The sequence below is a fragment of the Podarcis erhardii genome, assembly GCF_964252035.2.
Source record: "Podarcis erhardii genome assembly, chromosome: 8".
Lineage (NCBI taxonomy): Eukaryota > Metazoa > Chordata > Lepidosauria > Squamata > Lacertidae > Podarcis > Podarcis erhardii.
In genome coordinates this window covers 68161185-68187818 of record NC_138499.1, presented here as the reverse complement: position 1 = coordinate 68187818, position 26634 = coordinate 68161185, and the positions used below count along the sequence as shown (strand labels likewise).

General features: G+C 45.2%; 1 protein-coding gene across 2 annotated transcripts in view; it reads left to right on the top strand.

Annotated features, from left to right (window-relative positions):
- Positions 1–26634, top strand: part of MYLK4 (myosin light chain kinase family member 4) — a 98016-nt gene that overhangs the window by 56730 nt on the left and 14652 nt on the right. The window contains exons 1-6 of one of the 2 annotated variants that reach the window (XM_081873038.1): positions 8613–9467; positions 21127–21193; positions 22201–22639; positions 23360–23631; positions 25267–25372; positions 26275–26368. In XM_081873038.1, the coding sequence (XP_081729164.1) occupies positions 8820–9467; positions 21127–21193; positions 22201–22639; positions 23360–23631; positions 25267–25372; positions 26275–26368 (1626 nt within the window). In that variant the 5' untranslated portion in view covers positions 8613–8819. Of the gene's footprint in view, positions 1–8612; positions 9468–21126; positions 21194–22200; positions 22640–23359; positions 23632–25266; positions 25373–26274; positions 26369–26634 lie in introns of those variants that run through there. The other variant, XM_081873039.1, reaches the window with a different exon arrangement.

Genomic DNA, 26634 nt, shown 5'->3' with positions numbered 1-26634 from the left:
CAGGTTCCAAGAGGCCGGGCTCAAGGTAAAGAGGGAGAAGTGCCAGATCGCCGTTCCACAGGTAGAGTTCCTGGGCTATCTTATCGATGCCTCCGGCCTTCACCCGACCACATCCAAGATCCGCGCTATCCAGCAGGCCCCCACCCCAAAGAACAAGACGGAGTTGCAGGCATTCCTGGGGCTGCTGAACTTTTATAACATGTTCCTGCCCCACAAAGCCACAGTGGCTGAGCCTCTTCACCGACTCCTTAGTACAAAGACGCCTTGGGCCTGGGGTCATCGGGAGACGGCGGCCTTCAATGCGGTTAAGGCTCTCCTTTCATCAGACAGTGTGCTGGTACAGTACAGTGAATCCAGGCCGCTGGTCCTTGCCTGCGACGCCTCACCTTTTGGCATCGGTGCTGTCCTTAGTCACCGTTTTCCAGATGGAAGAGAAGCACCACTCGCCTACTTTTCCAGGACACTATCTCTGACGGAACGGAATTACAGCCAGCTCGACAAGGAGGCATTGGCACTTGTGGCTGGAGTGAAGAGGTTCCATGAATACCTCTATGGCAGGACTTTTGACCTCATCACTGACCACAAGCCACTCCTGGGCCTCCTCGCCGGTGATCGTCCAACTCCACCGGTCCTCTCGCCACGCATGCTGCGATGGACTGTTTTCCTGGCTGCCTACCACTACCGGCTCATCCATCGCCCGGGGAAATCGATGGGCCATGCCGACGCCCTCAGCCGTTGCCCTCTTCCAGCATTTGTGGAAGACCCGGCTCCAGCTTCATCGCTCCTTCTGATTGAGGATCTTCCGGCAGCGCCTGTATCAGCTGCCACTGTGGCCTCCGCGTCTGCCCAGGATCGCACCATCAGCCGGGTGCTCAACTGGGTGTGGAGGGGGTGGCCACAAGGGCCTTTTGCATCAGAGTTCCAGCCCTTCGCAACCAGACAACATGAACTCTCAGCTCATCGCGGCTGTCTGCTGTGGGGAGACCGCGTCGTGATTCCCCAGGGACTCCGTCAGCGCGTCCTGGAGGCTCTGCACGTTGGCCACCCGGGAATTGTCAAAATGAAGGCGTTGGCTCGGTGTTATGTCTGGTGGCCTAATATGGACGATGCCATCACTGCCTGGGTGTCCGCCTGTCAAGCGTGCCAAGAGTCGAGGCCTGCACCACCGGCAGCTAAGGGACACACCTGGGAGACGCCAAAGACACCCTGGTCGAGGGTGCACATCGATCTGGCTGGCCCCTTTCACGGCCGGACCTTTATGGTAGTGGTGGACGCCTATTCCAAATGGCTGGAGGTCGCCCTGATGCCCTCCACCACTACCGAAGCTGTCATCCGGGTGCTGCGAGGCCTGTTTGCAACGCATGGGTGTCCTGATGTCCTTGTCTCTGACAACGGACCACAGTTCACGTCAGGCACGTTTGAGCGGTATCTTTTGGGACTGGGCATCCGCCATGCCCTAACGGCACCCTTTCATCCATCCAGCAACGGGCAAGCGGAAAGAATGGTGCGCTCGACAAAAGAGGCACTGGCGCGCCTGGACCGGGGAGACTGGCATGAGCGGGTCGCCGAATACTTGTTCGTGCAACACATCACCCCTCATGCGGCCACAGGGAGGAGTCCTGCTGAACTGCTTATGGGCCGCCGCCTCAGGTCACCACTCGACCGGCTACACCCGGACTTTGCTGTGGCTGAACCCCCAGGCTGTGCCAACGCGCCACGGTCATTTGTCCCAGGAAACCAGGTCTTTGCCCGGAACTATGTGGGGGACATTCCTTGGGTGCCAGCCACAGTAGTGGGAGTCACGGGACCTCGCTCGTACCAGGTGGCACTCGAAGACGGACGCTTGTGGCGACGGCACATAGACCAGCTTAGGCGCAGGGTTGGGGACTTGGACACTACCGAGGTGCCCCCAACTGCGCTTGCGGCTCCAGAAGAGACACGTACAGATGGCGAGGCCCCACCTACACCTCCCTCGCAAACTGCCAGCGTGGAGCCGAACCAAGCCGCTTCAGAGGGTCTGCCAGACTTACCACAGACTCAGACCACTCCACTTGCGGAGGCTCCACCCACAGCAGCGGATCCAGGGGATTTGGTTCCAACGCCACCTAGGGTCGCACCACAGCCTCAGCAAGAACTGTGTGGCCCTCCGGACTTGGCTACCAGTCCCCGGCGGTCTGGCAGAGTTCCCAAGCGCCCAACTTATTTAAAGGACTATGTTGTTGGACATGTATCACTGTTGGTCTAAGTATGGGAAATGTAACCAATATGCTTTTGTGCCTAATTGAACCATTACGCGTAGTGCTGTATATAAGGAAACCATTACGATTGTAACTAACGCCTTATCTCGGTGGGGAGGGGTGTTATGTAGTGAAGTTTCACCCTGGGCCAGCAGGGGGATACTGTATATAGTTTTCAATCAGGTCTGTAGATAGTTTTCCCTCAGGTCCGCGTCAGTTATTTTAGGCGGGAACTCTGGGCTGTTGTTGTTACAATGTTGACAGCCGGCTGCCTATAAAAGCAGGCCGGCTGAGCTGTTTGCAGTCAGTTCTATTCCAGCTTACGAAATAAAGAGCTAGTTGGAGAAATCGCTGTGTCGTCGGCTATGTCAACCCACAACTTAACAAGAAGATTAAGCTTTGGAGAATGGTGATATGCAATGACTTCTGATTTATTGGTGATAAAATGGAGTAGTGATAGTCGCTTGTGAATGATTGTATATCCCTATAAGTGGCCCAAAGCCAGAAAAAGCCAGGACTGGACTCGGCCACTGCTACAATATTTCTGTTCGAGTACCTGTCATGTTCAATGCCAGCAGCTGCCATAAATTATAAGATGCTCAGTCTGAGCCTTCAACAAATAAGCACTCTGGTGAGAGATGCTAGGTCAACGCAGGAGTGCAATACGTAACCAAGGCTCTTTGGGAAAAGGAACTCCAGTTTTCTCTTTCTCATAATACAAACTGAAGACAGCATTCAATCAATGGCATTTATAGGGATTTGCAACAAGCAAGAAGTTTGTTTGATGAAAGAGATGAACCTGGGAATGCATTACAATGAGATCCTGTGAAGCTTTGTCATGGTTGTGGCCTCCATGGGGCTGTCCCTGAATAAGTGTGGCCCAACCCATAGCCGCGGACATGCCTTGGACCTGGTGTTTACTTCTACGGATGTTGGTGATCTGACACTAAGTAAAAGCGAAACGAAAGAAGTGCCATGGTCAGATCACTTCCTGGTGCAACTGGACTTCTCCGCGACCCATCCCCTCTGCAGGGAGGTGGGACCGATTCGGATGGTCCGCCCCCGCCACTTAATGGATCCAAATGGTTTCCAGAGAGTGGTTGGGGATGCTTTATCCCATGTTGATGGCCTTTCAGCCGATTCCCTGGTGGCCCGCTGGAATGTGGAGTTAACCAGGGCTATTGACTGTTTGGCTCCGAAGCGCCCTCTCCGATTGCATGAAGCCCGGAGAGCCCCGTGGTTTTCCACGGATCTGAGGGCAATGAAACAATCGTTGAGACGGCTAGAGCGCCGGTGGCGGATAACTCATTCTGAATCTGACCGGACACGGGTTAGAGCTCAACGTCGAGCCTACCAAGTGGCGATAGCGACGGCGAAGAAGACTTTCTTCACCGCCTCTATTGCATCTGCAGAAAACAGCAGCAGGAGACTCTTTCAGGTGGTTCGCAATTTAGCGGAACCACCTGTAACATCTGGGCCCAGTACGGGCCACATGTTCTCCTGCAATGATTTTGCAAATTTTTTTGCAGATAAAATCGCTCAGATTCGGGAAGAAGTAGACTCCACCGTGGGAGCAGGGCCGGGGCGGGAGAGTGCTAGAGTCCTGTCTGGTCAAGTTGTGTGGGATCAATTTCAATCTGTTACCTCCGAGGATGTGGACAGGCTGCTTGGACGAGTGAAGCCAACCACCTGTCTCCTGGATCCTTGCCCATCCTGGCTTATAAAAGCTAGCCGGGAAGGACTGGGCGATGGGCTTCGTGGGGTGGTGAATGCTTCCCTCCGTGAGGGAGCCTTCCCAGACCCGCTGAAAGAGGCGGTTATTAAACCGCTTCTTAAAAAACCATCTTTAGATGCGGCCACGATGGCCAATTATCGCCCAGTCTCAAACCTCCCATTCTTGGGCAAGGTGATTGAGCGAGTGGTTGCTGAACAACTCCAGGCACGCCTGGAAGAAGCGGACCATTTGGATCCCTTCCAGTCGGGATTCAGGCCTCATCATGGGACTGAAACTGCCTTGGTCGCACTGGTTGATGATCTCCGGCGGGCTAGGGACAAAGGTGAGAGCTGTTTCCTAGTTCTGCTGGATCTCTCAGCGGCGTTTGATACCATCGACCATGACATCCTTCTGGACCGTCTTGAGGGGCTGGGAGCTGGGGGCACTGTCATACAGTGGTTCCGCTCCTTCCTCCTGGGCCGTGTTCAGAAAGTGGTGGTGGGGGATGAGTGTTCAGACCCCTGGCCGCTCACTTGTGGGGTGCCTCAGGGTTCTGTCCTCTCCCCCATGCTTTTCAACATCTACATGCAGCCGCTGGGAGAGATCATCAGGAGGTTTGGGCTGGGTGTTCATCAGTATGCAGATGATACCCAGCTCTACCTCTCTTTTAAATCAGAACCAGTGAAGGCGGTAAAGGTCCTGTGTGAGTGTCTGGAGGCGGTTGGAGGATGGATGGCGGCTAACAGATTGAGGTTGAATCCTGACAAGACAGAAGTACTGTTTTTGGGGGACAGGAGGCGGGCAGGTGTGGAGGATTCCCTGGTCCTGAATGGGGTAACTGTGCCCCTGAAGGACCAGGTGCGCAGCCTGGGAGTCATTTTGGACTCACAGCTGTCCATGGAGGCACAGGTCAAATCTGTATCCAGGGCAGCTGTTTACCAGCTCCATCTGGTACGTAGGCTGAGACCCTATCTGCCTGCGGACTGTCTCGCCAGAGTGGTACATGCTCTGGTTATCTCCCGCTTGGACTACTGCAATGCGCTCTACGTGGGGCTACCTTTGAAGGTGACCCGGAAACTACAACTAATACAGAATGCGGCAGCTAGACTGGTGACTGGGAGCGGCCGCCGAGACCATATAACACCGGTCTTGAAAGACCTACATTGGCTCCCAGTACGTTTCCGAGCACAATTCAAAGTGTTGGTGCTGACCTTTAAAGCCCTAAATGGCCTCGGTCCAGTATATCTGAAGGAGCGTCTCCTCCCCCATCGTTCTGCCCGGACACTGAGGTCCAGCTCCGAGGGCCTTCTGGCGGTTCCCTCACTGCGAGAGGCCAAGTTGCAGGGAACCAGGCAGAGGGCCTTCTCGGTGGTGGCGCCCGCCCTGTGGAATGCCCTCCCATCGGATGTCAAGGCGATGGACAACTACCTGACATTCAGAAGACATCTGAAGGCAGCCCTGTTCAGGGAAGTTTTTAATATGTGACATTTTAGTGTATTTTTTATCTCTGTTGGAAGCCGCCCAGAGTGGCTGGGGAAACCCAGCCAGATGGGTGGGGTACAAATAATAAATTATTATTATTATTATTATTTTTCCCATAGATGCTGTGGTATATTACCACAGTGCATTGATGTGGGGCTGCCTTTGAAGACTGCAGATATTTCAGTGAGTTCAGACATAAAGGTAAAGGACCCCTGACAGTTAAGTCCAGTTGCAGAGGGCTCTGGGGTTGCTGCGCTCATCTCGCTTTACTGGCCGAGGGAGCCGATGTTTGTCCGGAGACAGTTTTTCTGGGTCGTGTGGCCAGCATGACTAAGCCGCTTCTGGCGAAACTAGAGCAGCGCACGGAAATGCCGTTTACCTTCCCGCTGCAGTGGTACCTATTTATCTACTTGCACTGGCGTGCTTTCGAACTGCTAGGTTGGCAGGAGCTGGGACCGAGCAACGGGAAATCACCCCATTGCGTGGATTCGAACCGCTGACCTTCTGATCGGCAAGTCCTAGGCTCAGTGGCTTAGACCACAGCGTCACCCACGTCTCCAGTGAGAACATGGATGCAAATAACAACAACAACAACAACAACAACAACAACAACAATAATAATTAATTTATACCTCGCCCATCTGGCTGGGTTTCCCCAGCCACTCTGGGCTGCTTCCGACACAATATTAAAATACAGTAATGCAAAATCAAATGCCTTCACTTTCTTGGTTTTCTATCATGTTCCCATTGAAATCTGCCTTTCAGAAGGACTGTACTGTAGAGTCTACCTCAGTAGCTGGCTTTCCTTATGTCCATTGACATACGACCAACCTTTGGCCTCCGTTGTTTAACTTGGGATGGGGGTGGCTGGAGGGGAGATTGTGTTAGAATTATGTGCGACCCTTTTTCACTGATAATCCTTTGTGAGCTCCTCAAATGCCTCAGAGAGGAATGTTTCTGTAGAATTGTGTTGGTGCAAACACCTCTCCTGGTGCTTTGCGGATAACAGGGAGGTGGTGGGTTTTTCTGTGTGTGTGTTGTTGTTTTTTGCAGATGTCCAAGTGTCAAGAGGGTTTAGCTATTCTTTTAGCAGACGCAGTTTGGAAATCCCCGAGTGTTTTAAAACATAACTCTTCCTCGCTGGAGCTTCCCTGCTTCTGGCTCCTGTGGCATTTTCAGGGATGCCTTTTGTATTATTCTTTCCATGAAATAGAGATCCCTAACCTCTGGATTCCACCCCTCCCTCCTTTTCGGTTTCCTGCTTTTAAATCAAAGCCGTTTAAATCAGTGTCGGGGAAGCATTCCCAGCTACGTTTGGTGCGTTAAATCTTGCAAATGTCTATTCTGTACAAAAGGGATCTTAATCCTGGGCTGTGTGAGGGCAGAACTTGTTATGTGGTAGTAATGGAGATGTATCTCAAAAAGACTGATGCCTCCATCCCTGGCATTTTATTGTCAGTCATTGGCACCATCAGCAGAACAAAAGGAAGGCTTTTGTTTTTTAGTAATTTGGTAACCCTTGAAAAACAGAAAGAAGTATATTCTTCAGCAGGGCTCTGGGGAACCACACCCTTCCCCACCTATTGTGATAATATAGGCTAAAACACTGTAAACATTTAGGTGCCAGCAGTTTTGCTTTGATGATGATGATGATTGCTGAGAAATGCAATCTCTGTTTGGCTTTGGGGGTATAGTGAGTTTTGGGATTTTTATTTTATTTTTTGCATTTACGCAGCTGCTGGTTTTAGCTTTTATTTTATATTTGTTTAGAATTTGTTTTCATATAAATAGGAAGTTTTGCCTTCCACATAGCAACTGTTACGACTGTGACTCAAAAAAGGCATTGGGGTGAGAGGGATATGTAAAAATCTCTGGACACGCTGATAAAGGGGTCTAGGTTGAAGTTCTGTCCAAAGGTCCAGATGGGGGGTGAGGGGCTGATGGCCAAAGGACTTCCATTCGGTGGGGGGGGGGTCACTGTAGTTGACCTGTGTCTTGAAGACACCATTAACCCAGAACCAACCCTTGTGAATAATCACCCAGTAGTCGGAATGGATTATACATGCCCAGTGCCTAAGCCTAAGCCTACTGTCATCTGTAATCAATAAAGTTGTGGCCCATTTAGTTCCAAGATCTTGTTGCGTTGTTTTTGTTGCTACTTCATGGGCCCGCAAACAACTTCTCAAACTTGGCTTGTTCAATGCTCTCTGCGTGTGTTTGCGCATGGCCACATGTGCATACGCACGCATGCAAGTTCCAATATACATGTTCAAAGTTTCTGTGCACATAATGGCCTCCCCATTCATTTCAATATCAGGAGAATCTATTTGTAGTTAAGGGGAAGGCGACTCACCCAGGAGATTTATGTGCACCTCAGAGGATGCACAGAGTTTTGGACCAGAGCCCAGGCAAGTCATCGCTTGAGTTTCTATATTTACCTTTTGGGTTATACAGGGCACGGAAATGATTTGTGTAGATGAACGTGGTTATTTTATATTGACAGATTTAAACTATGGTTGTGGGGAGAATGGCTGCTTTTTAAAAAGCCATACCCTCCCTTTCTCATCATGGCTAAAACTATGAAAGAATGCCAGCTGCTTAAGTAGGAGGAACCAAAACGATTCCTGCAACTGCTGCCATTATACAATAATTATGTTTGTTGCAAATTATGTCCTGTGCAATTCTTTACTTTGCTAGCAGCCGGGATAGAAAATAATAGCAAATAATGTTTTCCTACTATGTTAACTTGGTTGTTGTCAGTAGGGGGGAGGGGGAAACTAATGCACCTCTAGCAGAGTTATAAATTTTCTAAACTATCTGTGCACAGCATTATTAAAAATAAATAAATCTGTGTACAAAGAATTTCTGCAAAGCAACTGGCACTCTAATCCAAACAATTAGCATTAAGCTGTAAAAATTCCAAGCACCCAAATTTAGCTTCCCCTTTAGTGCGGCTCTTATTTTGTTCAGCTCAGGGATCCAATTGGATACCAGATTCATATCTTTCACAAGCAGCCGTGTTGCTGCTGCCAAAGGGTCTTTGGCATCCCTGGACTTCTCAGATGTCTTGTAGCCTTTATGGTGTCCATTTCCACTTGGGTGCAAATAGTTCTTCTGCCCTCCCCAAAGACTGACGTCACTGACGGCAAGTGCATTTAGATGCTCAGCAAATGTCTGCCTGGAACTTCATTATTTTACTGCGCTTTCTAAAAAAAAAGTCGAGAGTGGACTGCTCTTCTTCGATACCTAACTTGCAGAACTCTAAGTGGATTGAGCCTGATTTTCTGACAAACACCAGGCTTATGTCCCTCAGGAAACTGGCTGCCAAGCCCTCTGAATATGCTATTTTCATTGATATCATCTATGCGTCTGTGTAAATAGGCAGAATGACCGCCTCCAACAAAAAGTCAGTGGTAAACTCCTTGGCCAAAATATTTGACCCGAATGCTTTACAAAACCAGCGACCTTCTAGTGAAGAGGAAGACTCACCTGCTCCCCAAATTTCAAGCAAGGATGTCAGCCCCCCTGAACAAATGAGTGGGCTGGATATTGCTTCCTTGGATCAGAAAATAAGCAGGTTGTTGTCTGGGCAAGACAATGTCCTTCAGAAGTTGGATTACTTTTCGCAGGAAATCTGCTGTATGGAAAAGAACATGGCGCTCTTAAAGGAAAAAGGAAGGGACTCTGGACTCCGACCGTCCGCCATAACACCTGAGAAGCCGAATGGTTCTGATGTCACAACATTATGCCTAGAAATTGACAAGAAGCTTGCCGACATGAACAGAAGCGCCGAGCAACAAGCCAAAAGGTTAGATGGGCTTGAGCAATTGGTCCTGGGAGTCCAGCAACTCCTTGGCTGTTTGGTAGAAAAACTGAAGACTTCTACCATCACAGACCTCATCCGCAGAAATGAGGTCCCTCATAAGCTCCTTAGAGTCGGTGGCTACCTGCGGAGAGATAGATCGGGAAACCTTTTCAGGATGCAGACGTTCTCGGACAAAAAGGATGTGCTGTTCAGCAAATGGAATGAAAAGGTGAGCCCAGCTATTTAAGAGCCTAATGTGCTTTCCCCCCCTTCCCTCCTTTGTGCTCAGTGGAAGTTGTTTTGGGCTAGATCCAGATCTTCTGATACGGGAAAGGTTCCTTCCATTTGTGACAGTGACTCAGATCCAGCTGAGGCTCCTCACGGGATGAAGGGAAGGGAGGGGATAGCCAGAGATTTCCACGCTGCAACTCCCAGCACCACCTCCAGCGTTCTGGAGGGTTCAATCTCAACCCTTCAAAGCTGTTTAGGAAGGCGCAGGGGCCTGCAGATAGAAGGGAGAAATTTTCCATCCAGGGCTCTATCTATATTTTTAGCGAAGTTCTGTTCCAGGCAGCCCTGGATCCAACCCCTTGTTTACTGTAACAAGTCATTCAGGTTTGGATTTTGTTTTTATTTTTTAAAAGCTCCTAATTTTGAGCATTGTGAGCAATGCAAAATCACACCATAATAATGGCACATGCAGCTTTGTCTTAATGTTTGGGTAACAGTATGCCCATTCTAGAAACCACAAATAGGGGAGAAATCCCAATCTCGTTATTCTCAGTTATTATTTCAGCACAACCTGTTTCTAACAAAATGTCAGAATTTATTTCTGAGACTCTGGTCGTTTGGAAAAGTGCTTTATGAACGTAAATTACGGTAATATAAAGTACCTCCCTGCAGATTCTGTGTGCCATGATATATTAAAAAAACAAAAAACAAAGTGGCACTTCTTAATATTTAATTAAAGGTATTTGGCACTTTCATTCAGTAGAACTTTACATTTTCAGTTCCCTGAACACCTTTGCTGCAGGTTACGGTTTTCTTTGTAAAATATAAAAGGAACGCTGCACATGTAACAAGCTATTTCAGGATAGGCATGGGTGTAGATATTGAACTACTTTAGATGTAACACTAAACCATAGTTTAGCATTGCAGGAGTGAACCTGGGTAACCCCCGAACACCCTAGTCCTTCAGAGCAGTCACAAGGGCAGTTTGGGTGCTTTCACTTCCATTTTAGATTAACCGTAGCTTGCAGTTCCATCTAAACAAACTACGATTCATTCTAACTATGGTAGAAACAAACTAATATCAAACCCAAGTTTACGATGCTGGCTTGTTTTTGCAAACCACAGTGAAGATTAACCATTAGACCATAGTTAAGTGTTATAGGAAAACCTGGCTATTAACTAGTGGCAGGGGGGTGTCCTCTTCCACACAAACCATTCAATACTAAATCAGTTCCATTATTAGAAATGAACCCAACCCTTTCAGTCCTTTTTTGGATCTACTTCATTGCCACAGAGATGAAATGTGACAGGAAAAAAATGGAGTTTCACAAACTGGTCCCTAAGTCCATTGCTAATGAAATATACTCGGAGTCGAGAGTGGATTTCATGCTCTTTATTCAGCTCATAGTGGTGAGGAGGAATGGAAGTTCCCCCACAATATCTGCTTTATATACACTATTTACACAATGGGCTGCACGTGATTGGCTAATTCCGGGATTCTCCTGTAGGCCAATCAGGTTGTGGATTCACTTCCACCTGGAGCTGGATTGGGTGGCTCCTGCAGACCAATCATACTGCTGCATTGTTCTAGGACCAATCAGACTGCTGCATTTTGGATCCTATTCAACTCAGTACATAACAGCTAATATGACTGGAACGGAACTGCTTCAATTCATAAGTAATAATCATAATTTCTACAGAACATTCAAAGTGTTCAGTGTGCATTATCTCAGTGATCAATACAACATCCCTGTAAGTGAGGCCTGCACTATTATCTCCATATTGACCATGGAGCTTAGACAATAGTGTATTGTCTTCATAGTCAGCCTCTAGCCGAGACAGGATTTGAACCACAGACTTCATAGTGCACAGCTCACAATCCTAGTCATTTCTCTATACTCATTGACTTATTAACTAGTTCATCTAACTTTAAGACTTTTCACTGCTGCATTCAGGGGCTTTGCAAAAGCATTATCCTTAAACAGCCCCACTTCCTTGTTGGATAACGCCTGGCTGGAGTAAACACATGTAATTCAATAAGGGCCAAGGGAGTCTGGGCAGCAGCAGGACAGCATCTTGTGAAATATTTCCTTTCAGTCTTTCAGGCCAAGGTTTCCCCATATAATCTAGATTACCTTGCAAGCACCGTTTTAAAATAGTGATAACCTAATGGGAAACCAATGTGTTGTGTAAGTGAATGAAACCATAGGAAGCATACGTATACAAGCTGTTTTGGGGTATCAAAATGAATCCATTGCAGGATGCAAATACATTTTAATCAACATTTAGGTTGTAAATTGGTCAGATCTGCTGTTATTTGAACAGCGTCAATTTGGGATAAAGTCCCACAGATTTAAACAAGAGACAAAGAGATGCATATGTGCAGTCAAGGAGCCATAAAAGTGCTAAACTTTAACGGGTTGCACCTAATGTTACTGTGAACCATGAATTCTAAGTCTGATTTATTTCGGTAAATATTACGTGGCAAAAGGCTGTATCTGGAAAAGCCTGCTCAAGATTTCAGTCCTTCTGGGTAAACAATGCTGTTAGTTGCACAGATGTGTGTCTAAAGAAGTCCAAATGGGCAAGATCGTGACACAGTGGAAAGCATAAGTAGTGTTTTAGTCTGAAAGGGGCCATGTTCCACCTCTGAATGGGGCCTCCTGCTGCCGCCGCGCAATTTCTGTTCTTATCCTGAAGCGAAGTTCTTAACCCGAGGTACTATTTCTGGGTTAGCGGAGTCTGTAACCTGAAGCGTCTGTAACCCAAGATACCACTGTACTGTATTGTATTGTGTTATACATCAGAGTCATTCAAAGAACAAGATGAGTCAGAATAGACTGGAAGTGCCTGTGTTAAAATTAGCCAAAATTCATTTTTCTCAGCTTCTTTTGCATAAGGACATTCAGATTGTCTATATGAATGAGGTCATCTCACACAGTTGACTTTATGAGCTGCTGAAATCGACAAACACTCTGTGCACACCATCTTATTTCAACTGGGGCTCCCTGAAAATAATCTGTGCATTTACCATCTTGTTTAGAAGCCTGTAATATCCACTGAATTCATCACACACACCTACACCTGTTTCTTGAAAGAATTCTATCTCCTGACACATTGGTTTTACCACTTTTGTTGTAAAATAAAGTCTTTCCCCCCTTTCTCCAGGTACCAGAGTTTGTTTTTTTAATTTAAAAAAAATATCCAGTAGTGAAAGGGGATATATCAGATCCCCAAAATTATAATGCCCATGCTTTCCCAAGCATGGCAATTAATACTTGTGTTGCGAAAAGTAATGGTTAAAATAACCCTAAGAATTCATACCTTATGATCCAGACCTTGAACATTTCATTCACAGCAAAATGAACTTTTATCAGTAAATGTTTTGAGGGCAGCCTCCCAGCAGCATATCTCTGGGTTCCCTTAACACCATGACTATCAACTTCCAAGGAGAATATTAAAGCACTTTTATTCCTCAGTATTTTTCCATATTGTTAGATTTGCCATTTTAGTTGTAATTGTAATTGTTTTAGCATACCATTGTAATGTACTTTGTGCTTCCTTCTGAAATTAAACGGGGGTACAGACATGAAATTAAACTTGCCTAACCGGACTGTATTTTAAAGGAATCCAAGATCAGTCTAACTGTCCATGAAAATAATCATTGGCTCAAGCTCATAAACCACAGCTGGATTTGTTAAACATGCATATTAAGTAAAACCAGGCTATAATTCAGATTTTCTTGAACAAACATTGAAATGAACTCGCTGTAATTCATTACAGCTGGGTTTGTCTCTTTCTTTCACTGCGACTGCCTGTCATGTTAGGCCCAGTATTTACTGTTGTTCTGAGTGCAATTGTCAGTTAGAATATCATCATTCACTCTACAGGGAGGGGAAACAGTGGTTTTTCTATAGAACTACTGAAAGCTCCAAGGCTTATTCCAAACTGGATTGCACTTAAGAGACATGTATCATCAAGGCACTATTTATTTATTTATTATTGCTAACCATATAGTCAGTGGACTGTGTTGAGGTCTCTTCTTGCTTAGGCTGTGCTTGTTTCTTTGTTTAAAAATTACGAATAGGTTTCAAATCTTGGGATGTGTCCCCCCCCTCCCGGTTTTCTGATACATCCCTCGTGTTTGGGGAGGGTGTGTGCAGTTTTGACAATGGATGCAACAGTATTACCAGGCTGAACTTTGGAAATAAAGGGAATACAGTGGTACCTCGCAAGACGAATGCCTCGCAAGACGAAAAACGCGCAAGACGAAAGAGTTTTCCGTTTTTTGAGTCGTTCCGCAAGACGAATTTCCCTATGGGCTTGCTTCGCAAGATGAAACGTCTTGTGAGTTCTTGCGAGTTTGTTTCCTTTTTCTTAAAGCCGCTAAGCCGCTAAGCCGTTAATAGCCTCTAAGCCGCTAATAGCCGTGCTTCGCAAGACGAAAAAACCGCAAGACGAAGAGACTCGCGGAACGGATTAGTTTCGTCTTGCGAGGCACCACTGTAGTTAACTTCCATCTTCCTCAGCTCTGTGATTTGGCTAGAAGCAGTTTCCCAGAACTGAAAAGAGTGCTCAAGCTATAGAGAAATATCAAGTCTTCAGGTGGTATCAGGATGCTGTCAGCGGCTCCCGGCTGTTTGCCCAGGAAGTTGCAAAGACAAGGAAAAGTTTCTTACAATCCTTTTTTATTTCAAAGTTTACAGAGAGAGGCTATAGAACCCAGCCTCTTGGATAATGGCGTTGTCTTGAGTGACTCTCCACCCCCCATCTCTCCCACTTCCTCATTCTTCATCCTCATCACCTCCTCTATGGGTGCTGCTAAGTGCCCTCTGCCTTCAAGCTCTTTGCTCTCCTACTTTTAAGGCTTGCCGGGTTCTGGGAGATGGTGGGTCTGGAGTGCTTTCTAATGACAACGTGTCAGTCAGCCTGCTGCTCCAGCTTTGCCTGCTCCTCTGCCATAATTTCCCAACTTTCCCCCTCTGAGCTGCTACCTCCTGCAAACCCCTGTTGTAAGTCTATACTGTCTTCCTCTTCCTCCTCCCTGGAAGGGTCAGAATGGGGAGGCCATCTCCACCATTCCTCCTCTGCCCAGTCCCTGACAGGTGGCCTCTTGTTCGGAAATGGCTCACTAAGGCTTGATTGATCCATTTGTGCATAATTCATAACTTGATAGGTTCAGCCCTCAACGACTCCTTTAACCAATGCAGTGACTGTTTGCACTGAAAAGTGTTGTCTTTACAAAGTGAATATGGGAACGTAAGTGAGTTCTGGTAGATCAGACTCTGGCATCCTGCTTCCTACAGTAGCGACTCTGGGAAATCCAGAAATAAGCCATGAAGAAGTTTCCCCCTCCCTAGCAATTGATACTCAGAGTTATCTTGTCTTTGAACCTGCAGGTTTTATATAGCTATTAGGTCTAATAGCCATGACCTGAGTAATGAAAGAAGTGATCAACACGCATGTGTAAAATGGCCCTTTGTAGTGTTTTTAATGTGATTTTAATTGCAGCTTGCATTGTATTAGCAGTAAACATTCTGGCGTGGTTGTTAGAATGGTGCCTTCTGGTGATAAATAGAGGAATTCTGACTCAAATCATCATATTCACCCGTTGATGGTTCCTGCAGAACTGAAGCCATTGCAGCTCATACACCATAGACAGAGTTTTCTTATTATCGGAAGCTACCTCAAACACAAAGGGCCGGATTCAACTAAATTGTTATGCTAGCACAATATTGACTCCAAGAGAAGAGGGGAAATGGTTCCACCTGACAAGCAGAAATCCTTGAGCTGATAACAACAACAACAACAACAACAACAACAACAACAATTTATTATTTATACCCCGCCCATCTGGCTGGGTCTCCCTAGCCACCCTGGGCGGCTTCCAACAAAGTATTAAAATACAGTGGTCTGTTAAACATTAAAAGCTTCCCTAAGCAGGGCTGTCTTCAGATGTCTTCTAAAAGTCAGGTAGTTGTTCTTCTCTTTGACATCTGGTGGGAGGGCATTCCACAGGGCGGGTGCCACTACCGAGAAGGCCGTCTGCCTGGTGGAAGTGTTCTACCCAGAGGTTTCCAAATACCTCACTTCACATAGTGACATATGAGTCACCAAGTTTAAAGTCATCAGCAGAGCTGGAATTAAGTGAGGTGGATCTGTGGTACCCAACCTTTTGTGCTGTGGTTGTCATCCCGGAAGTTCTGTTGATCCTGAACAACACACGACAAGGTGAAAAGACTGGTTCTCTGCTGAAGGCAGAGTCATGACGCAGTATGTGTGGTGTGTCTTCCTTTTGTGACGCCTTGTGCTACTCTTTGTCTTGCTTTGTGCTATGGTGCTGCAGGAGAACAGCAGCTAGAGGAATTTCATAACATAAATGAGGGTTTTTAAGAACCCATATGGTACACACGTAGGAGGCTGTCGGGAAATTTGAAACAGAAAAGTTTTATAAACCCCTTAGAAACTCCACGAAGGTTATGTAGATCCTTGACAAGTTTATCTGGTATCCTTTGATTTTGTATCCTATCAGTATGTACATCGGAACAAATGTCACAAGAAATATGGGGAGGAATCTGAAAGAGGAATGTTGGCTTTCAGCAGCCCCAGGGCATTTACTCAGGTGATGTCTCATGCCCTGATGCTAAAAAAAGTTGATATGTTGAGGCATCGGTATAGTTGCACGTGGGTTGCTGTCAGGGAAAACATGTCTACTCTGTATTGGTGCTTATATATCAAGATTCATGACGTTAGTTTGGCTGGGAATGGCATTCTGAAGTACTTGTTATCATCACTCAGATCAAGTAACTGAACCACAACTATTAATGGGACTGACACAGAAGTGGGATATCTGATCCTAATAAATCTCCAAGAGATTTTTATTTTATTTTTTTATTTCCAGAAGCTCCCGATATAAACACTCATGTACAGGCAATGTAGTATTTGCAGATGCAAATTTCTATATATTATGACCTGTTAAGTGCAATTGAACTGAAGCCACAGAACAGTTCAGTTTTGGCACCCGATTTAACCTGATGGGATGATAAAGGCTGGGAGGTGGAGGCAACTTCATGAAATGTTCATTATAGTGCTTCTGGCAGTGGGAAGAAAATCAAAGGGTTTTATTAGGTGAATAAAGAAAGAAAAAAGAAGGTTGAGTATCAGAAACATTGCCAGGTTCATCCTGGTGGTGTATAAAGAAGGAATTCAGTGAAGTCAGGTGTTCATAAAAACTCCAAGTTAATTTTGGAACGAATTTCAAATTGCTACTAAAAGCACGATATTTATGCCTAATGACGCCTTCGTGTCTAATTCCTGCCTTTTTCAGCACATATTTCTTTCAAACAATCTCATCCAAGTACCAGGTCAGACTAAGGCATTCTGGATAGGAAACGGTGTCAACAGAGTTAACTTGGCTGCTCAGAGAACACATTGCCCCAGCAAGAATTTTAGGCAAATATTATGTTCTGGAAGCAGCAGCCAGAGACCTTATAGAAAGGAGATACTGTTGAGCGTGGTACAACACCCGTTCGCCTTGAAAGCAACCTGTTCCACGGTGCTGCCAAATAAAGTGTGACCTGGCTGATTGAGGGAAAGTGGTAATTGAAAGCAAATATTTTGCAGGGTTAGAGCAAGGAGCCAAACAGCAGCTGAGTTGGGGAACCTGTGTCTTTGGACTGAACCACTTCAGACCATGGACGTGAATGTGCCAATGTAAAAATAATCTCTGCACACAGTAAACAAAATGTCAGGAAATAGGTTTCTAGCCCATTCTTTTCCCTGACATGCTATTTTTCTATGCACAAGGATGTGGTTTTTGTTTTGTTGGGGGGTTGATTCTGCCATGAGAGCCCTCACCTGAAGTCTGAAGTAGTATTCTCAGACATAGATTTGCCACTTCAACTGCAGTTGGGAAGAGATAGGCCTAAATGTAATACTCAAACACAGAGGAAAAATGGAAAACTCCTCAAACCCTTTGGATCAAAGTGTGATTTCAGATTATCTTTCATAACCCTGTTGTAATATTATCTTATTTGAAACACCTCCATGCCTATGAGCCACGCTACCTCAAGGGGCTTCATGGAAACAATAGGGAAGTTTTTCGGTTGATTGATAAAGGGTTGTTGTTTAGTTGTTTAGTCGTGTCTGACTCTTCATGACCCCATGGACCAGAGCTCGCCAGGCACTCCTGTCTTCCACTGCCTCCCGCAGTTTGGTCAGACTCATGCTGGTAGCTTCAAGAACACTGTCCAACCATCTGTTCCTCTGTCGTCCCCTTCTCCTTGTGCCCTCCATCTTTCCCAACATCAGGGTCTTTTCCAGGGAGTCTGCTCTTCTCATGAGGTGGCCAAAGTATTGGAGCCTCAGCTTCAGGATCTGTCCTTCCAGTGAGCACTCAGGGCTGGTTTCCTTAAGAATGGAGAGGTTTGATCTTCTTGCAGTCCATGGGACTCTCAAGAGGTGGCAATAATGTCTTGAGCAGGGGAAAAGGTGCGCAGACAGAGCGGTACACTCTGTTGTGGATGGACCTCATTTTCCCCGGTGGCACAGGACCCAGGGTGGCTGAGAGGTGGCTGTCACAGATACATCCCATAATCATTTAATATTTGGCAGCCATAACAGTTGGTGGTGGATCTTGGGTAATCAGATGCTGGGGGTCGGGTGGGTGGAAAGGCAACAGGGGCTATTTTACTAGACAACATTTGGTTAACATTTCTGAAAACTGAATGCAAATCACAGTGGACTTGGGACTGATCCTGAGAGGCAGTTCTTATTTTCTGACCTTCTGCTTTTTTCTGTGAGCAGTATATTCGTAAAAGCTTCCTCTAGATGTCACTGTAGCATTGTAGACTATGGAGAAGTTGTACCAGGCAGGTTGTAGCACATACTCAGAACTCCCGTGAATGTGCCAACATAGTTTTGTAGTAGCAAATCATACCGGTTTGTTTCAGCACCGTTGTTTTCTAATGCATCTCAGTGATCAGCACATAACAGATTAAAATCAGATAACAAGACTATGCTTGGCAAACTGAAGAAAGCTAATGATAAACTCTGAACTTCTTTCCCGTTGGCTATTAATTTCAGGGATATATGTTTCACTTGTAAAATAAACCCTCAGAGTGGCTTAGCTAAGTGGTTGTAATATGCAGAATGTTCATGGTAGGGATGGAGGAGAAATTTAGTTAAGTTCACAAATTATCAAATTCACACTTTCCTAAGAAATACGAGAATGGAAACACATTCATCCTTCAAAATTCGCATTTATCTGAATTTTTCGGCACAGTTCTCCAACCAGATAAAGTTTACAACAATGCATATATTAGGTTAAAGTGTGCATAAATATGACTACATTAACAAAAGTAACACAAGATGCATTACATTAGGACAAATTGTTTGCAAAAAATGTGTGTATTAATTAATCATAGCCACATACAAAATGCTGAAGAATTTTAAAGAGGATTTTTTAAAATCACAAATTGCTGCGGAAATTTGGAGAAATTAATATTAGGAAATGAGAAGCAGAGAACCAAAATTGACATATCCTTCCTTCCCTAATTCATGGATATTCTAACTGTTGAGGACCAAGGGACAGTTATAGATTTTTAAGTCAATGCTCCTGTTGTAAAGTATGAGGAAATTGTTAGTAGAAATGGGGAAGAGAAGCAAGGGGACTGTGAAGACATGGAGAAGGAGAGGCAGAGAATCAAAATGACAAGAAAGATGAATAAGGATGGAATAACAACAACAACCACAATTTATTATTTCTACCCTGTCCATCTGATTGGGTTTCCCCAGCCGCTCTGGGCAGCTTTCAACAGAACTTTAAAAACAGAATAAAACTTCAAACATTATAAACTTCCCTAAAGAGGGCTGCCTTCAGATGTCTTCTAAAAGTCAGATAGTTGTTTATTTCTTTGACATCTGATGGGAAGCCTTCCACAGGGTGGAAGAAGGCCCTCTGCCTGGTTCCCTGTAACTTCGTTTCTCGCAGCGAGGGAACCACCATACATTGTTTTGAAACAATAAGCTATCTAGCATTAACTCTCTGAGCAGTGAAGACCTTTAACAATGGTATTTTATGCAAATAGCCTACTTCAAAGTTTGCACAGAATTCAGTTCAACTCCATTTATAACGGTTGGTCATCACTGAATACTAAAAAGTACGAGTTTAAAATGTACAGCTAGCAATTGGGAGGGGAGAATCATTGGCCAGTCTGATAATAAAAACAAATAAGCAGATAACTGGCCCCAAAACAGCTTCTTCTTATTTTTCTTTATTATTATTATTATTATTATTATTATTATTATTATTATTATGTGAATTTATTTCTGATTTGTGTCTATGTGTGTGTAGTGTTGGAGCAAAAATGGCAACATTACATATTGCATAATTGCCCAATTTGGAAAGAAGGCACCAAATTCCAGAGGCTTTCCCATAGCAGACATTCCTTTGAGAATTTCAGACAAAAATCTTTGTCTGGGCAAAATCTATGGTAAGAACCTTGACCACACTTAAACCACAAATGGCCAGCTCATGGGAGCTTTTGCATGCCTTCCCATCAAATAAGCCAATGTTATTGTTTGGAAGTGCAGGACGACAGCTGCCTTCCCTAAAGTCTGTTCAAATAGGCATGTTCCAGTTGCAGGCAGTGGCCTTGGGAAGTAATTAGAGGTGTTGCCAGAGTTGGATTTGATTAGAAGTTGTGGAATAATATGTGGCTTACAGAAGAGAAGGTGCAGTTTTGCAAAGGAAGTGTATTGCGTGGACAAGCGGAGTCCCCAGATCCCGCGCGCCCCCCCCCCCGTCATGTGGAATAACGACTCTAGACAACGTGCTATGGGATTAAATTGGCCACAACTTTATTAAATTTCAAATGTGGGTAGACCTTGGCTCAGGCATTGGGCGTTCTCCCTCCCCAGTCCCCAGCCGGGGACCTAGGGAGCATCAGGGTTATCCAGTATGTGGGGGGGGGATGGGCCGGCTCTGGAGAACATATGTTCAAGCAGAGATAGCTGCCCCCGTTACGCCGCCGCAGGGGAGAGCAATGACGACCTTTCGGCGTACGGTCAAAGCCTCCCTTCAGAAACCCCTTTAACGGGGAACCCTGGTATCGCCGCCGCAAAGAGGAAGATGGACTAAAGGATTCCGCCCAAGGCCTGATACCGCCAAAGTTGTGACGTTTTGCTACGGGAAAGGCGAAACCTGCCAATGCAGGGAAATTCCTTTCCGGCCCTTTAACAGCGACCTTAACGTAGCAGCGCCCGCATACCTGTGAAGAAAAGTTAACCTGCAAAACCTGTGAAGAAAAGTTAACTTGCAAAACAAGACATTAACTGAGGGTGGGTAGGGTGGGAGAAGCTCTGGAGCCAAGTGAGGATTCCCAGGTAAGATCCTCCCTCTATTGTGTGGGCAGGTAATCCCTCCCCTACCTGGCCTGGTCTCCTTGGCAACGCTTCCCCCATGTGGGATTGGACAACTGACTGAGGTAGGCGGAGACCTCCAGGTATCCCACCTGAGGGAAGGCAAAGCCAAGCCTATGCCGTTGGAGCCGCTCCAGATCTAGGGGCTGCGCGCGTCCATGCAAAGGGCGCCCCCCGTTTTAGGTGGGGAGCGGTCATTACAAATTAAATGTGTTTGCTTGCTCCTTTCCCCCTAGGAAAGATCATATCTAGCCGGAAAGGGAACAAAATTGATAAAGAAGAAGAAACCACCAGATTCCTCAGGTTAGTTTTTGTCTTCTAAACATAATGACAATACCTTTCTATGCCTAGCCTTGTGCCCTAGAGAAGAGGGACTAGACTTGTCAAAGGGGAAGGCGGCTTTAGCACTGCAGGGCATTCTGAGGTGAAATTTCTCAACCTTGGCCTCTTGCCCATGGGACCTGTGCCAAGTCTACACCTCTAGACTAGCTTGTTTTATTCTTATGAGCCTAAACTTATTCCTGTAAATACAGTGGTACCTCGGGTTACGAACGCTTTGGGTTACAAACTCTGCTAACCCGGAAGTAGTACCACAGGTTGCAAACTTTGCCCCAGGAGGAGAATGGAAATCGCACGCTGGCGCACGGTGGCAGCAGGAGGCCCCATTAGCAAAAGCACGCCTCAGGTTAAGAACGGTTTCGGGTTAAGAACGGACCTCCGGAATGAATTAAGTTTATAACCCGAGGTACCACTGTATGTCAGCCATGTTACTTACCAATTAGAAGAACATGGGTAGGCAAACTAAGGCCCAGGGCCTGGATCCGGCCCAATTGCCTTCTAAATCTGGCCCGCGGATGGTCTGGGAATCAGCATGTTTTTACATGAGTAGAATGTGTCCTTTTATTTAAAATGCATCTCTGGGTTATTTGTGGGGCATAGGAATTTGTTCATTCCCCCTCCAAAAAAAAATATAATTCTCCCTCCCAAGGTCTGAGGCACAGTGGACTGGCCCCCTGCGAAAAAAGTTTGCTGCCTCCTGAATTAGAAGATTTCTCAAACAGAAATATTTCAGACCAAACTATACATACTGCAAACTATACTTGTTGACTCAACTTGCAGGATTTTTTGAGGTGTTGTTTTGTTCTTTTGTTCCAGTACATGGAATATCTTGGGTTACCTTTTGTATCAGGGTAGAATAAAGGGAGGAAAGAGGGAGAAACAAATGACTTCCCCCCAAAACAACTGAAATGCTGCCATCAATACATGTTCTTCTTTCATTCAAATGGCTGCTGTTTTCTGTTTGGTTCCAGAGGAATCTGATGGGAGCCCAGAATCGTTTTCCCACACAGAAAAGGTCCATAAACTCAACAAGGAGAATACTGAGAAGGCAAGTGCTCTTTTTGTTCAGAGAAGTTCCCTTAGACCTCTTACTCATGAGTCAAAGGAGAAGGCAGAGGACAGCCATAGCAAAAATTGGAAAGGCTCGGTCCCAAAGACAACAGGGAAAAAACTGGCAGAAGCAAAGGCTGTTTGTAAAAAACCGAGTAGCGACGATACAAAGAGTGATGTTTTGGGAGTTGTAAAAAAGCATCAGAGGTCTGAAGAAAGCCCAGAGAAAGCAGGAAAAGATGTTGAAGGAACAGATACTAGCAGAGATGAAGAAACAGAAGTACCAGAAACTACATCCCCAGGTGAAGATACAGCAGAAGATCTCAGCAGTCCATCAAAAAGCCAGAATCAAGATGTCAGGTAGGTTTTATATGATAATTCCTCAAATATCATGCAGTTACCTATTAAAGATTATTGCATGCATGAAGAGTGGGGCTTGGTGTGATTTATGCAAAGGTCACATACAACACTGAATTTGCATTTTAAAAATCTGTCATGCTTGGCAAAACAGACGAACATATTGGTTTGGAGATGGCGAAATGACAGAGCTCCACTAGCAACCAATAACAATTGAAATGTTGCTTTGTTTTATTTATTGTTAGTATAACATACAAACATAGTACTATTACAAATAAAAGCATAGGAAAATACCATTTTAAAATGTTGACAATGTGAGTTTTTACAACTGGTAATGATAGTTACTGATTGTTCCAATACACAATCTCCCCGTTGAAAATTAATATTTGAATATTCTTCCCTTGCCTATCTAGTGATGTTTAATATCTCTGTATCCAAAATATATAGACCTTAGTATGTGCGTTCTTTGTGATGTGCTCTGGTCTGGTCTGAAGTTTGCAGAGATCAATAAAGTATAAAATGGTGACAACACCAGCTTCTTTTTGTGCAGTTACTTTATTGTATGCATTTTGTTTACCATATGCATATTGTTTAGGCATGAAATGCAAACACTAAAAAAAGTAACGAGCTCCTTACATTGTTTTGTTTTAACCTATATTTTTGCTTCATTCCAACTCCACTCTCACGATGCCATTAGAATAATCTGTATCCCACATCCTGTAGGCATAAGGTCAGTGAAAAGGCCTCATTCCCTCCAAAAGATGAGCAGAATGGCAGCAGTAAGCGTCGTGTGAATGACTTTGGTCTTACCAAAGAGGAGAGCAAAAAGAGCAGGGTAGATGCAGCGAATGCTAAGGATGGACAGAAACCCAAAGGAGCGACGAAGCCGAAAGAGGCACAGCCTGCCTTGCCTGGGAAAACAAATGGATCTGATTCCACACCCAAGAAGACTGAAGATAAGCAAGAAGCTTCAATAGGAGACAGTATTACAATTGGTACAACCTGGCTTAAAAAAACAACATAGATATGCATGGTGATGATGCCAAGCAAAATGGAGTGTGCCTTGCATCTTTAATTAACTTCCCAGGAGTTAATAGAGCTTGCATGAAACTTCAGGGGTGTTATTTTGTTAATTCACACCAGCTGACAATCCTTTTGAGAATGGGGAAGTTCAAAAGCTTTCTGTGGAGTCCATTCTGAAGCCCCATGGTGACTTGTTCATTGTGGGCTGTTGTTGTTTTGTACCAACTAACAGGGCTTGAGGCTTTTGCAAAATGTGAGTCTTCTTTTTGTTTTTTATTTTGTGAAGTTAAGGCACAGTCCTCAGGAAGTTCACAAGATTCTTTTTTTACAGGAAAAATTCGTCATGGGGTGAGAAACCCTTGCAATACTACCCTTTATTTAATTCTTTTTAAAAGTGGTGATGTAAGAATCCACGGAAAGCCACTGGAAAGATATCACCTTGTTGTTGTATCTTTATACCCACGAGGCTCTTTTGAATTATTCACAGAGAACTTGATAGCTGCCCAGCTTGCTCAAAGATGGTCCCATGACTTGGATTCCAGATTCCTGATAAATCCAGTTCTTAGGAGCCTCTTAACGCAAACTGAAAAGATTATACTTTCTGGGGCAAATGGAAATGCTTTCATGTGTTGTTATTCACACAAATGGCTTTTAGTAAGTACCATATTTTTCGCTCTATAGGACGCACCGGACCATAGGGCACACCTTGTTTTAGAGGGGGAGAACAAGAAAAAATAAATCTCCCCCTCTCTGCTCAGCGCCCCTTCAGAGAAGCGGCAGGAGAAACGGAGCCCCTTCCATTTCTCCTCCCGCTTGGCTGAAGGGGCGCTGCACAGCTCTCCCTCTCTGCTGAAGCCAGGAGAGTCTTCCTCTCCTGGCTTCAGCGAAAGGAACCTGAAGCCTCTGGAGCACAGCGGGAACTCGCACTGAGCTCCGAAGGCTTCAGGCAGCTATCCCTGAAGCCTGGAGAGCGAGACGGGTTGGTGCGCACCAACCCCTCTCGCTCTCCAGGCTTCAGTGAAAGCAACGCGAAGCCCCCAGAGCGCGGAGGGAGCACTCCCTCAGAGGCTTCGCGTTGCTATCGCTGAAGCCAAGGAACCTGCATTCGCTCCATAGGACGCACACACATTTCCCCTTAATTTTTGGAAGAGGAAAAGTGTGTCCTATAGAGCGAAAAATACGGTACCTGACTTACAAAAACAGGCCCAGGACTTACCTCCCTAAACTCACAAGGTGGGTTGATGTGGTGGCTGTTTGTAGCTTTAACCAAATGAAGAGGTAGCCTCCGATTTCCAAACCATAAGCCTTGTGTTTATATATCACCACCCCCTCATTCTTCCCTAGAATTCAAGTACAGAGGTGAGAATTTTGAAATACAAAATATACTCTGGTGCATGTCCAGAGTGAAGTTCAGTGTTGATTGTAGTCAACGAAACTCACCATCAGGCCTTGCTGTAGAAGGGGGAATTAATATTTTGTAAAACAAAGTGCATGTGTACTGAACATTGTAACACTGCTTGTTGCATAGAAATGGTAGATAATGAGCATAATAAGTCAATTTTTTCATATCATGTGAGGATTTCACATGCATTTCTTATCATTTGTAGAGTATATCTCACCACCGGCGGCTCCCTTTGATCATCGGATTGTCTCAGCTAAAAGAGCAGGGATCAATAGCTATTACCATGTCCACAAGGGTGAAGTTTTGGGAGGGTAAGTACAACTGAAGGTATTGTTAGCAGAATGAAGAATCTCTTCAAGTTGTTGAATATCACACTGCAGTGGATGGTTTTATGGTAGATTAGGCAATAGGGGTAACTAAAGTAAAACAACACGGACAACCATTTAAAGTGGTGTGGAAGATCAGTAACAAAGGCAATGTAACATACTGATAGTTTTAAATGTTAAGTTATATAACATATTATTTTTCCATTTGGTATAATTAGCCATGTTTTGAATATATAGGTTAAAAGCTGAGGTAATATCCAACTGAGTCATATTCAGAATGGCCCCACTGAAATGAATGCAAGTAAGTCCATTGATTTTAGTGTATCTACTCTGAGTATAGCTAACATTGAATATCACTCTGTATATCAATTGACTCAAAGCTTAGTGGGGACAGTGTCAACTTTCAAGGTTCACAACCATTCTTACCTGATCTCCAATTCTGTCCATCATTCCTTACAGGAATCATTCTCAGGGTAACTCCCACATTATTTTCCTCCTTCAGACTTACATTGGCGTGCCTTTCTTAAGTATATTTCCTCTTAATTTGAGGAGGTTTGACAGAAATAGCCAGGAGTCCAGCAGGATTGGTGGGGCAGTACCTCACAATAAGGGACAGTTGCTAGACCAGGCTTCCTCAAACTTGGCCCTCCAGATGTTTTGAGACTACAATTCCCATCATCCCTGACCACTGGTCCTGCTAGCTAGGGATCATGGGAGTTGTAGGCCAAAAACATCTGGAGGGCCGAGGTTGAGGAAGCCTGAGCTAGACACTGTTCTGCCTCAAATAATGAGATTCTAGTGAGGATAGAAAACTTGAATATTCATATCTCAAAGGAAGCGCAATGGGTCTTGGATCCAGCAACATTTCCCTCTCTTCCTTTCTTTAGTGGACGATTTGGCCAGGTGCATAGATGTGAAGAAAAATCAACGGGTCTCAAATTAGCTGCCAAAATTATAAAAGCAAGAGCTGCCAAGGAAAAGGTAAGGGCAACTGGAGTGCAGGCCTACAGGAGAGCCTTGCCCAAGAGGTTTTGTTATGCAGATTACTTTCCCACTTCCAAGTGGCAGCTTCTTTTCTACTGATTCCCATATACCGTATTTTTCGCCCTATAGGACGCACCGGCCCATAGGACGCACCTAGTTTTTTGGGGGGGAAATCAAGGAAAAATCTTTTATTTCCCCCCCAGGTTTGTGCAGCCATCCCCAAGCTAGAAGAGGGAGACAGAGCGCTCCGTCTCCCTCTTCTG